The 13434-nt window shown below is 45.8% G+C and overlaps 1 protein-coding gene across 3 annotated transcripts in view; it reads left to right on the plus strand.

Moving 5' to 3' along the window:
* Kif26b (kinesin family member 26B) overlaps window positions 1–13434 on the plus strand; it is a 403835-nt gene that overhangs the window by 141372 nt on the left and 249029 nt on the right. For all 3 annotated transcript variants that reach the window (XM_021197273.2, XM_029538478.1, XM_029538479.1), the window contains one exon: window positions 5620–6153. In XM_021197273.2, the coding sequence (XP_021052932.1) occupies window positions 5620–6153 (534 nt within the window). The remainder of the gene's footprint in view (window positions 1–5619; window positions 6154–13434) is intronic.

Here is a 13434-nt window from a genome sequence, read left to right on the forward strand (position 1 = left end):
TCAACAGTGGCATCAGCGTTTATTGCTAAGCAACCGATCCCAAGGAGGCTAAAACACAGAACGGAAAGCAACCAGGAGCATCCATGAACACCACCGTCTGCCTGGCCAGGCTTTTCTCGCCTTAGCCCTGCAGATGCTGCAGCCCTCATTACAGGTCCCTCCTCATCCATTGAAAATCAGCTACCACCTGCTTGCTAGGGCCCAACCTCAGTGAACCACTAACTGGAATACTGGTCCAGAATTTCTCAGCTGTCATGATGATCATGGAGTAAAGGTCTCTCTCCTAGAGATTTAGGAAGAGATGAAAAGACTAGCTGAGGCCCGAGAATCTATTGTGATATCAAGGCAGAAGCAGTAAAAGGAGGTTGGCCACGCGAGGCCCTTCAGTCAGGCACAGTGGCTACCGCTGGGAAGAGGTCTGAGCCTGAGATTCAAATGTTTCAGCGTCCCTTCAGCCAGCTGGCTGTCACTGTAGCCAACACCAGAGATGACCAAGTTAAAATTAGAAAAAGTATTGTGGTCTCGCGGTTCATACACTTCATGGTCAGTGCTCTCCCGTGAGGGTATCAGACAGCAGTGTTGGGAGACCCACGTCAGAGTAAACCTGATCACTTCCCCACCAGGAAATGAAAGGGGTGGGAAGGGGCCACAGTCCCTTCCAAAGGCCTCTTCAGATATCTTAAGGACCTCTGGCTAGGCCACAGCAGCACTCCACCTTAGCTCATGAGACTTTGAGGGAACATGTAAGATGCAGGTTACCAGGGACTCATTTATAAAAAGCAAAGGAGTGATGGGCATTGGATGAATTTGTTACTCGGTGGCTTTAACCTAGAGTGCACCTGTATCATTCATTCATTCACTCATTCATTCCTTTACTCACTCATTCATTTGCTTCACAAGTGTTCTTGTGAGACTGCTGTGTAATAGGTAGTGTGCTAAACATTGAAGGACTTAAAAGTCAAAGGAATAGTTTCTCTTTCATAGCTCAGAGTCCAACGGAGAAATAAGTGTATAATTAGATATGACCAACAGTTACCTAGGCCTTGGAATTGAAGATTGAAAAAAGGAGGGATGATGACATCAGATGTGTATTTTACGACAACTATTGTAGGGGTAGAGGGAAGTCATGACTAGGTGTGAGGAGACCATGTGAAGTGGGGGATGCTAAATGCATTTAACATGGCTGTTGGCATCAGAGGGAAGGCTAGCCTGGCCCTGAGCATGGAGGCAGCAGCACAAAGGGGAAGGACAAGGCGAGGCTTTCTAGAAACTTCCATTTAGCAAGTTTGGTGATTGGATGTGAATGGAAAGCAGACAAAGATGATTATAGATCTCTACCCTGAGCAGGGTAGCTAATTATGTCATTTGCTTAGATAGTGATTACGGGAGTGAAGGAAGATTTAGGGACAAAGGGATTTAGTGTGGAGTTGTCAGTTTGAAGGATGGTTTTGAATGGGTATATTGCGGAAGATGAGCAGGCAGGGACAGAAAAGAAGAATTCCTAGATACCATGGTAATGATGTGGATGGTCATTGAGGCCAGGGACACGGGGGTAGTGACCTGTGGGAATGAAATCTCCCAGATGATGACCCAGTCTAAGGGAGTCATCAGACTGAGAGAGCACACCGTAGGTTAGAGCAGGAGACACGTTTCCCAAAATTCCCCTAGAACAAGCAGCAAAGCAGTAATGGCGCCCAACAGCCCCACTGTGGAATTCCCTTTGTTCCTTTGTAGTCATTACTAACTGTGACAGTTTAGATGTGTGAACGTTAACTTCACTACCCCCTTCCTTCTGAGGACCATCACCAGGTACTCAAACTTCTTTTCAAATTCCTCTTCATGTGAGAGATGAGACAAAAAATAACTTTTGCATATTTTTCTTTGAAAGATAAGAGTACTTTGAGCTTTAAAATTTAGGCTAAAATATTGCACAGGTGCCAATGGCTCATTTTCATATGTGCTGAAATAAAAATGGAGGTGATAAAAATCAAGGTTCTGCTTGTGTGCGGTTTACGCTGCTCCAGTTTGATGATTTTCTGAGGTCGTGGGGTGTGTCAGAGGCAGAACAGCCCAAGTATCTCAATGCCCATAAGCAAGGCAGATGTCAGACGAGGTGGCTGGCTCTCTATGGCTTTGCTAATGTAGTAGTTCCTCTTATAGTCATCTTCTGGGCCCTTCAGTCCTCTCTGCGTCCACGTCAGGAAAGGCCAGCAAGTGTATGCTGCCCACAGTTAGGGATGCTCCCTTCCCTGTGTGCTTCCACCTTCAAATGACACTGACTCCTCTCTGTCTTAGCATTTGCAGAACACACAGTGACTATTGACCCTTCCTCTTGGAAGTCTTCAGTCAATCTAAAACATTTATAGTGTGCAGAAAAGCCCTAGAAAGACATGTTGGTTCCAGAATATGCCTCTCTTCACTTGTTGAAACCTAAGGATGAAATGAGCTATCGTCGGGCTTTTGGATCAAGAGATGCTTAAGTGAAGAGACATCTCTTGGCTACCAGCCAGCAATTGATGACTCATTATCCTTCTGGCTCATTATCCACTGGGTCACTGGCAACTTCTTGGCTGCCTGAGTCAATATATTGGAAATAGGCCCAGCTGTGGCATTAGCCGGTTTGCTGGCTGTCTTAGGTCTGGTGTTGGTTGTGTGTGGAAAAGTGTGTTAAGGAGCTAGAGCCCTCAAAGATAGCTTGTAACTCAAAGGACCAGAGTTTCATAGTGTGCCTGTGTTGATGGACCCTGGAGTCACCTCAGATTAGACTAGAGGGGCAGGAGAAGGGTGTGGCACTTGACAATCTATGAGCCAAGAAGGCCTACTGGATATGACCTCACATAGGACAGGACTTGTCCAAAGCTCCACAGCTTTGGTGTACTGATTGGCACTTTAGAAGCGTATCAGTTTAGAACATATCAATTTGTTAAATGTTGGAAACTGAAAAATAGTAACAGGCTGACTATAGAAGGGATTACTTCAGGAGAGGGCAGTAAACATCAAAGACAGGGGTGAAGGAGTGCTCAGAACCAGGGTAGCTCGTGAGCTCTGGAGGGCAGCTGTGTCTCTGTGTCAATCGAATTCAGAACCTAAGCCTAGTGCTCCCAAATCCAAAAATACCATGAAGCTGCACGTGACCGTTCTCGTAGCCACAGGCTTACGTAATATGTCTTCCTTATGGTCGAGTTAACAATGGTAACATTTTAGACAGACAGGCCTTATGTAACCAGCGTGGCCTGGAACTCACTCCATATCTGAGAATGATCTTGAACATCTGATCCTTCTACCTCCGCTTCTTGAATCCTGAAACAGAAGGCTTGCATTATCACATGAGGTTTATATGGTGCCCTGGGTCAAACCCATGGCTTTGGGCATGTTTGCCAAGTACCCTACCAATTGAGCTACCCAGCAAAAGCATTTAAAGTAAGAAATTAAACAGAGGTTTCTTGAAGTCCCGGAGATTATTGGTGACTGGAAAGCATATGCTGTTGACTGTGGAGTCTGTTAAACTGCCCTTCTCAAGAGCATGTGGAGAAAGATGTCTTCTCAGATTATATTACATTATGCAGTAGAATGTGGGAATGACCAAGACAATGGTGGAATGACCCCAGCACAAAATACCTCATGAGCATTTAAAATAACATTCGAGAGTGATATTTGTTGATGGGAAAGTCTTCTTATGTGATGTCATGTGAGAAAGCAATAAACTATTTTGGGACACATGGGGGGGGCATATAAATGCCTTTTGAATTAAATGAACGTTTCCTATAAAACTGTGAAAAACCCACACGGATGTGTTCTTTGACTCTTGATGTGAATGATCATGGACAAGTAAGTGGTCAAGATGGTCCACGGTACAGCACAGGTTACATCCAAAAGGATCTGCTTTTGTGGTAAACTGAGGTGACAGTCTCCTCTAGAATGGCCCCCTCAGGGATTCTTTCGGGTCCCACATGCTTTTGAGCTATGATTAAGGACTGTCTGGATAAAGCGGCTGCCACTGAGGAGGCCCCCACAGTGAGCCTTGTCTGGTTTGCAAGGCTTTTCCAGGCGGAACCCAATCATCTCCAACCTCCCATTGCTCCAGCCACTTTATAGGCTGCCTTGAGTTTCTGCCTCCCGAGCCTTCCTCACCGCCGCTCTGTGAAGAGGCCTCTTGATTTATCAATCAATTAATCAGTGCACGCTGAGGAGCTACTCAGGGTAGTTAAACAGGGAAAACAAAATGCTGGGGTCCATCATGCAGACAGATCGTGATTAGGAACGAACCTCCCACTGACCGATCTCCCTGCCCACCATGGCTGCCTGGCTGCCCTGTGTTACCTTCCAGACATGCTACTCCATCCAGATGGGCCTCAGATCCATAAAACTGACACCACTTTTCTGAAGGGTGATTTTTTTTTTTTTTTTTGCATCCTTGAAGAAAATGACTCCAAAGATGAGCCTCATTCATTACTCATAATAACTGTTGAACCTTGAAAACTCTGCCAGGCCCGAAACATGCTGTGGTGGGTCTGTTCATCTGTGCATGGGCAGTGTTGTGCCATCCCACTTTCTCCACAAGTAAAGTCCTAGGGCTGAAAAGATAGCTCGGCAAGGGCAGGGCGCAGTGGCTGCATGACTGAGGAGAGGTTCCGTGTGCTGAGTGCCTTATCTAAGGGTAGATGGGACTCCCAAGGTCATAAGGAACAGGACTGGGAAATATTTTCACACCCATTCACATCACCAGGGCTGTTTCTTTATGTAATCTACTTTTGCAGAAGTTAAAGCAAACGAATGAGTGACAGAGTGCTCATTACCCCCGATTCTCTCTCAGCTATGACCTCAGAGCATGAGATACAGGAGGGTTGGAACAGAGGCCTCACAGAGGCCCAGGCTAGCCTGGAACCTACAGTAATCCTCCTCAGCTCCTCTAGAGCTGCCATTTACAGGTGTGAGCCACTCTGCCTGGCTGATGAGATTTCAGTAGTATTTTTAGGTAAAACTTGTGTGGGAAAGCATCTTGGACTGGTCAGGAAATGAGAAGGGCAGTCCAGAAGATGAGGTGGAGGGTGTCCTCATGAGGCCGGTGACAGGTCTGAGTTTGCTGGCAGAGGTGTGCTGGCTGCTGGAGCAGGCTGGGTCCTGGATCTAGAACCTAATGGTTAGTTTTCTTTCCTGTGGTGCTGACTTAGCACACATGCCGTGTGGTGCCGACTTAGCACACATGCCGCTGAGGCCAACGTTTGGCAGAATCGGATCTCTGTTCTTGGTGGCACCCAAGTGACACTTCCATCCCTTGCCAGTTCTCTGCCACCGAGAATGAGGTGTACACCCCCACCATGCTGAACTAGAGAGGAAGCAGATTGTCTGTAATTATTTAGTGGATGTAGGAGAATCTGAAATGTTCCCCGTTGATTAAGTGGAAGGAACACCATGAGAGTGTGTTCTGTTTAGTATCTTTAAGGTTTTTCAGCTTCTAACTCTTGCATAATGTCTGCCATCTAATGCTTTTCCCCTGGCATCTTCCTGGTGATGTCAATCAAACAGTCAAATCCTTGGGTGGCAGACATCAGAACTGGATTTACATCGAGTTACAAATTGCTCTTTTTTTTTTTTTCTTCCTGTTTGTGTGTTCTGTAGGACCCTGCTTTCTCTGCTGTGATTCATGACAAACTCCAGGTTCCTAATACCATCAGGAAGTCGTGGAATGACCGAGACAACCGCTGTGACATTTGTGCCACACACCTGAACCAGCTAAAGCAGGAAGCCATCCAAATGGTGCTGACCTTGGAGCAGGCAGCTGGCAGCGAGCACTATGACACCTCTCTGGGTTCACCCCCTCCGATCTCCAGCATCCCCACACTGGTGGGGTCTCGCCACATGGGTGGGCTCCAGCAGCCCAGGGAGTGGGCCTTTGTGCCTGCCCCCTATGCCACCTCTACCTACACAGGCCTTGTCAACAAACACAGCGGCAAACCCAACAGCCTCGGAGTCAGCAACGGAGCAGAAAAGAAGAGTGGATCCCCAACCCACCAGGCCAAGGTCAGCCTCCAGATGGCCACCAGTCCCAGCAATGGAAACATCCTCAACTCAGTGGCCATTCAGGCTCACCAGTATCTAGATGGCACCTGGTCCCTTTCACGAACCAATGGGGTTACCCTGTACCCCTACCAGGTAAGCACCCCTAAAAGCAGTGAAGTAGAGTGTCTTCCTCCCCAGATATTGAAATGAACATATACCCCAGATCTCCCTCTAGAAGTCAAGAGTCGAGGAAGAGGTAGGCTATATCTTCTTTCTCCTTCTGGAAGCTCCTAGCTCAGTGCTTCAGGCTTCAGTGCTGCAGGGTTCTCACCAGAAGCTCCAGCCGGGTCTGCTTGGTCAAGTACCAATCCTGCCACCTTCTTGCTTAGCTAACATATCTTCTCCCTAAGAGGTCTTGTTAGTTCAGACAATGTCAAGGGCTTCCTAGCCACCAGCTTTACTGTGTAGTATAGTGATTAAGAGCAAAGACCTAAAGATGCTTGAACTGGGACTATCCCCGACCTGTACACATGCTAGCAAAATGACTTGCCACAAAGGGATTACCTCAGGCTCAAACCTCTCACTTTGGAATTGATATAATAGTAGAAGGATTAAACAAAGGCATGTCTATAAGACACATAGTATATTGTCTAGGATATGATTTGGTATTGTGCCTGATAATAGGAGATTTACGAATTAAGACAAATAGGTAAGAACATTTTTACCCCAAGACTGCAGTAGTTCCCTAAAATTAGGATTTTTAAAAAAGCAATTGATGAGTTAGTCAGAGCATCACTAATAATTTAGGTGGAGTTTATTGATGTTGTATTGTTTATAGATGAAGGTCTGTGTTGGCATCCCACTGTCACTATCTGTACCTTCTGAAAGGGTTGGAGAAGAACCTCTTGTACCTTGAAGGACCTTTACTGTTTTCTACCTTAGTTTCATCTTTAACATGTTGGAACTGGTCACTAAAGGCTTTCCACTTGGTTTTCTCCTTCCTGTGGCCCCCTCCCCCCCCCACCTCTTTAGGGACTGCAATGAGCACATACCACCAGGTCTCCGTATTCAAAAGTAAGAGCAGGTCTCAAGTCTGAAGAAAAAAGTAGTTCTGATCTAGACATGGGAGTGCATACCTAGACAGAAGAATCTAGAGTTTCAGAGTAGCCTGGACAACAGGTTCAAAGCCAACCTGAGGTACAGAGTGAAGCCTTGTCTCAGAAACAGCAAAAAATCCCAAACACAAACTAAACCAACTGAGCCAGAAGATGAGAAGAATCATTAGTCCTGATTTCCCCAGGGAGCTTTCTATTGAAAGAGGTTCAGAGTCAACATGTGTCCTCTGTCCTCTGTGTCTTGACTATCATTGATGTGGAAAGGTAGCCATAGTCTTGGGGTGTTAGGAGTGTCACTGGTACATGAGATGGTCCTGAATACCTGAGGTCACTTCTCAGACGTGCTGTGTCAGATGGGGTGAGAAGCCTTCCCTTATCATATGGGGACCCAAGCTTCCTTCATCAACAGTGTTTCCATCCTTCATGGGCCTCAAGTTCCTCCACTAGATCTTCTGTAACCAGCCAAGAAATGGTGTGTGTGTGTGTGTGTGTGTGTGTGTGTGTGTGTGTGTGTGTGTGTATGTGTGTAGGCTCCCATCATGGGTTTGAGGCCTAGCCTGGGTATACAGTGCTTCCATTCATACTCTACCATCAAGAATCCAATGCTCCAGCCTCACTTTCCTGCAGGAGAAACTGGGAAAGCCAACCCGCCCATGTGTCCAGAAGAAAAACAAACCAAATGAGGTTACACAGAGCTGTTTTGTGACCTGAGACCAAAATACAGAGACACTTAAAATGAACTCAATGTGTCTGATCAAATGTGAATACCTTATAGTTCCCCCAAAGAATTTTATTTAATCGTGCAGTGAGCCTGGAGATGGTTAGATCTTTTTGTAATCGAGGAACATGATGCTCAGAGAAAGTGAGTGACCTATGACTACACAGCCAGAGACAGACCAACACTAGCTTTCTCCTCTCCTCCTCTCCAACCTATTTCCCAAGTGTGTTGCTTCCAGTCTCCCTAGTTTGGCCCTGTGTGATCCCGTCAGTAATTTTCCCATACATGACTTCCTTTGAGACCCAGAACAGCAAGGAAAACAACCGTTATTTTGACCTTCAGGGGTGAGAATCCATTTGACTTTTAGATGAAGTTTTGTGTGGCTAATCTACATATACCACATTATATCATATAACTACATATTTATATACTGTGTAAATAGGGAAAAGAACCAATAAGGAAACATTTAAGGAGACTTTATAGCCTAGTCTTGAAAGTCACTGCATAGAGCTGTGTGTTAGCTTTCTTTCCTTTCCTTTCCTTTCCTTTCCTTTCCTTTCCTTTCCTTTCCTTTCCTTTCCTTTCCTTTCCTTTCCTTTCCTTTCCTTTTCTTTTCTTTTCTTTTCTTTTCTTTTCTCTCTTTCTTTCTTCCTTTCTTTTTTCCTTCCTTCCTTCCTTCCTTCCTTCCTTCCTTCCTTCCTTCCTTTCTCTCTCTTTTTCTTTTTTTTTTCATTTTAAAATTTGTGGTTATTCGTATCTTGCCTGTATGTATGTATGTGGGTGTGTGCTTGGTGCCCACAGAACCCAGAAAAGGATGTCAGATCTCCTAGAACTAGAGTTACAGACAGTCTTAAGCTAACATGGAAATGGTGGGAATCAAACCTGGGTCCTCTGTATGAGCAACAGGTGCCCTTAACCACTGAGCCACCTTCGTAGCATCTGTGGTAGTGTCCCATCATTATAACAGATATAAGGGACGATGCACTGACAGAAAAGAAATGTTATTGTGCTTACTGTTCTTGAGGTGTCGGTCTGTGATCAGCTGGCCTCTCTATTAATTACATTCCTTGCCACTCTGACTGAATAACTGACAAACAACTTAAGGGAGGAGTTTTATCTTACCTTACGGTTGAAAATGATACAGGCCGTTATGGCGGGGAAAGCATGAAGATGAAGCACTCTGTGGTAGCATGCGGCTGATATGACTTCCCTCCTTGCATCTTGACAGGACAGAGGGGAAGATAAGAATTCTGGTGCCAATCTGGTTTCCTCTTTTACATAACCACGTTCAAGGTTGGACTTGGCTCCTCAGTTAATCTTTCCTGAAAGTAAGCCCACAGATATGCCCAGAGGTGTATTTCTCCTGAGTTTCTAAACCTTATAGGTGTGGTGAGACAAACTATGTATTACCTAATTGCTAGAAGAGGATCCCAAAGCCTGCTCAGAGCATGCTCCCAATGACAGAAAGACCTTGCATTAGGCCCTACTTCTTAAAGATTCTACCATCTCCCAGTGGTGCCGTTCTGAAACCAAGCCCTAACAAATAGGCCCCAGGGGAACAATCAATTCCCAAACTAGAGCTGGCAGGAACAGAACATGTCTTCATTCAAAGTTATAAGAAGTAAAACATACTTGTTTTAAAATAAAATGGAGACTGTGTGAAAAAAAATTAGATGTGATTTCTGAAAGCCCATATCACATAGAAATACATTATCTAGTCATTCACAATTTGTAAACGTGTGAAGAAACCCAGTGCTTTGGCTTCTGCTCCATAGCCTGGCGTATTTTCCCATGGTGTTACTTATTTTTCTGAAATGCAGTCTTTGGGTAGCTCACGGGAAGACTGCTGGTTTAGTACTTGCAAGGCCCGCCTTCTCATATCTAGCACCAGTATGATGTCTAGTGTTACCATGCTATTCTATATTGATGAACATTTACTCTATGCAAGCATTCTAATGGATCTAACAAGCATCAATATTAGAGTCTATGTCTTCTAAGTATAGATTGAATGCTCAGGAAAGCAGCCTTCCTCCCGGGGGTGTTTTTACTATGTCTCTGTCTGTCTGTTACACAGGCAATTCCCATCTTACCTTCCACTCTGGAAGCCATGAGAGCCAGTATCTGGACTACCGTATAAACTCAACTGCTGTACCATTACTGATGTCACAAGGACAATGGGTTAGGACCACAGCTGTAATAGAAAATACTCAGGGATGGAGAGGGGTGAGAGGGACAATCTACAAGATGCCTAAAAGGAAGGGTGGCTGTTATGGGTATGTTCCTTTTGTAATATATTCACAATAATTCTCACTTTCTTCTGCCCCATCTCAGATGAAAGAGAATGTTTTGCACAAGAACCAGTATTTTTTTTTAAAGCCCTTTGTCATAGAGTAGGCACTGTGCTATGTATTGGGTGGGGCTGCCTCCTTAGGCTAAAAACCCATGTTCCTGTCCCGTGGTCTTCACAGTGAGGGAGAAGCCAGGCATGTTACACATGTTACACATGATGAAGTTGGCAGTTAAGTGCAAAAGTGGGGTGGTGCTTGTCCACTCTGGGACTTTGGAGGAACCGGAATCCAGCTCTTGTTGCAGCTCAAAATCAGATTCAAAGATGACACGGACAAATTCCAGTCTTAGAATTGTCCAAGATACATTTTATTGGCAATGTCAGAGCTGACCAACTCATGTGTCCCCCCCCCCCCCGAGTAATGATTAAAGGGACCGGAGGAAATCTCTCTGGGATAAAGAGATTTGGGGTCTGGCTATGAATCAGTATCCCATGTGTTGTGACTATATCGCCCTGATGCCCTGAGGCGTGGGCTCTGGGTCTGGCAGACTGAGTGTCTCCTGTTGTGAACATCTCCCTGCAGTAAATATTCTGTAGTCCGTGGTCTAGCCAGCTCGTCAGAGATGGTTGACTGCTCTGGAAGCCAGCTGCAGTTCCCCTACTCACCCACACTCCCACTTCCCTCTGTGGAGCAGATTTCCTCTGGCCCAGAGCCAGAGTGTCCCTTGAGCAGGGAAGCAGTGTCTCGAGTTTAATGAGTGTTGAGGGTGCGCTTCCACTCCCGGGAACCTGAGCCGGTGGAGATATTATATAAAGAAGGGGAGGCTGTCCTTCTGAACCTCAGATGCCGTCAGGGTGATGAAGAAGAGGCCAGGCTTCCAACAGGGAGCCTATATCCTTTTTGAAGTGCCTGCCTCACAAGAGGAAAGGAAAAAAAAAAAGAATAATTTAGGAGGCAGTGAGAAATGATAAATCACAAAGGCAACTTCTTGTGAAATATCTTTGAGAATTCATTTTGGAGGAGACCATGAGGTGAGCCATTTCACAGCCGGACTTTCTTCTATTGACGTCCTGACCTGACACTGTGTAATGTAAATACGCACAAATCAGAACAGGACCTGACACTGTGTAATGTAAATATGCACAAATCAGAACTTGCCTGTTGACTGTCCTTTGGCCATGTGAGTTTTGACACTAAAAGGATATGAGGATATCAGCCCTCCTGCTTATCTATAGGTTAATTCTCTCCTTCTGAACGGCAGCTGCTTTGGCCTGATTCACTCTCACAAAGGTAAATGGCCACAGGAAAACTGGTAGTCTCAGGTTGCTGGCATTAGGAATCCATTTCTGTGGGTCGCCGTCTGGCTCCTGCACCAAAGGAGTGGGGGATCTGATGGAGATTCCTCCTTGGTATCGCAAACTGTGGTGTCACAAAGGCCATAGTTTCTAGATGGATGAAAGGCAGTTATTTATTTTTCTTTAAAGATGTCCCCTCCCCATAAACTCTGAACACAGGAAAAAGAATGTGTCTGTGTATTTGACCACTTATAGTACATTTCTCAAGGATGTGAAATCTAGGCTGAAAGTTGAAAGGAATGGTCACATCTTACGAATGGTGGATAGGGTTTTGGTCAGCAAGGAGTTCCCAGACTGTATCAAGAGGCTTAAACAATGCTTTAAATCTGGTCACGATTCTTAAATGGTTGGCTAAGGAAGGGCTCTGAGATGTGTTCGTGTCCCGGTCAGTCTATGGTTGTAGAACCCCGATTAGGATTTTGTGAGCTCCATGAAGGATCTTGAGGTTGTCTGGGATTATCTGAGTGGACTCGATGGAATTACATATGTCCTGGTAAGAGTGAGGCAGGAGGATCAGAACCAGAGAGGAAGAGCTGGGAAGAAGCCATGGTCCTAGCCTTGGCCTGAGGAAGGGGCCATAGGGCAAGGAGGATAGGCATCTGTAGAAGCTGGAAGGTGAGGAGGCAGGTTTTTTCTCAGAGCCTCCAAAGGAACCAGTTCTTCAGGTTGCCTCAGACTTCTCCAGACCATGAAGATAATAGATCAGTGCCGGTTTATTCCAGTGGCCTTAAGGAAGCATTTGGTAACTGACAACCTGATAAGGGCAAGTGAGAGGAGGTTTGTAGACCCGAGAGATGATGAAGCATGCGGGCTTTTCATCCCACACCAGCCACTACCTCACCCCCAGCAAGTGGGCTCATTTCATTTGGCTGCCTCCACAGAATGAGAGGCGGCTCATGCTGCCCCGTTGTTGCTTTCCAGTTGTCTCAAATTCCCCTATTGTTACAGAGTCATAATAACAGGCGAGCCACGGTCGCTCTCCACTGGCATCCAGGGATGACCATTGTGTAAGTCTCTCAGAGTGTTGAAACTGCAAGAAGCCATTCCGAGCTGGGGGCGGAGAGCCTTAGCTGGCACATAGGGGAGGATGTTTCTCTTTTTCTGTCAGGCCTTTGGAATCAAAAGAACAGGGTCTCATAGGGCTGCTTCAGAAAGGAATTTTCACCTTTTCTGGTATCTTGAGGATTAAATGTATTTGAAAGACCTTTGGGAATTGTAGACCCAAACGTAAGTATTGGCTCACATCAGTTTTTATTAGCAAGTTGAAGACAGGCCCTGGAGATCTAGAACAGAGGAATGGACTGTTTGCTTCTTTCAAAGTGGAGTTCTCAACTTTTGGCTAGACACTAGAATCCCCTGGGAGGGGTTAAAAGAAATTCTCCAAGTCTAGGTCACACGCTGGTCCAACAAAATAAGAATGTCTGAGGATGAGACCCAGGCCCTGCTTTGCATTGTTGAGGCTTAGCCTTAAGGAATAATTCATCTGTCACTGGCCTCATAACTTCCTGATGGCACCAGTGAATTCATGTAGGAAAGTAGCGCACTGTGACAACATGCCTGAGGTAAGTGCCTTAGAAGGGAGAAAGGGGGTAGGGGACTTCTCACAGTACAGCCATGAAGATGTGGGGTCTCTCCAGAATGCATGCACTTTAGCTGAGCAGTGCTTGCCTATAATCTTGCTCCAGTGAGATGGGAGCTAGAGACAGGCAATCCCTGGAAGTGTTCAGGGCGGCTGGCCTGGTGCACAGAGGGGCACACAAGAGACCCTGTCTCAAATAAGATGGGAAATGGGGTATGACACCCGTTGTCCTCTGACTTCCACATGTATGGTATGGCATGCACATGTCCATACTCAGATGTACATTTGTACACATGTACACACACATGTACCACATGTGGAGTGAAAGAGAGAGACAGAGAAAGACAGAGAGAGAGAGACAGAGAGAGAGAGAGAGAGA

The sequence above is a fragment of the Mus pahari genome, chromosome 5 (assembly GCF_900095145.1).
Source record: "Mus pahari chromosome 5, PAHARI_EIJ_v1.1, whole genome shotgun sequence".
In the NCBI taxonomy this organism is placed as follows: domain Eukaryota; kingdom Metazoa; phylum Chordata; class Mammalia; order Rodentia; family Muridae; genus Mus; species Mus pahari.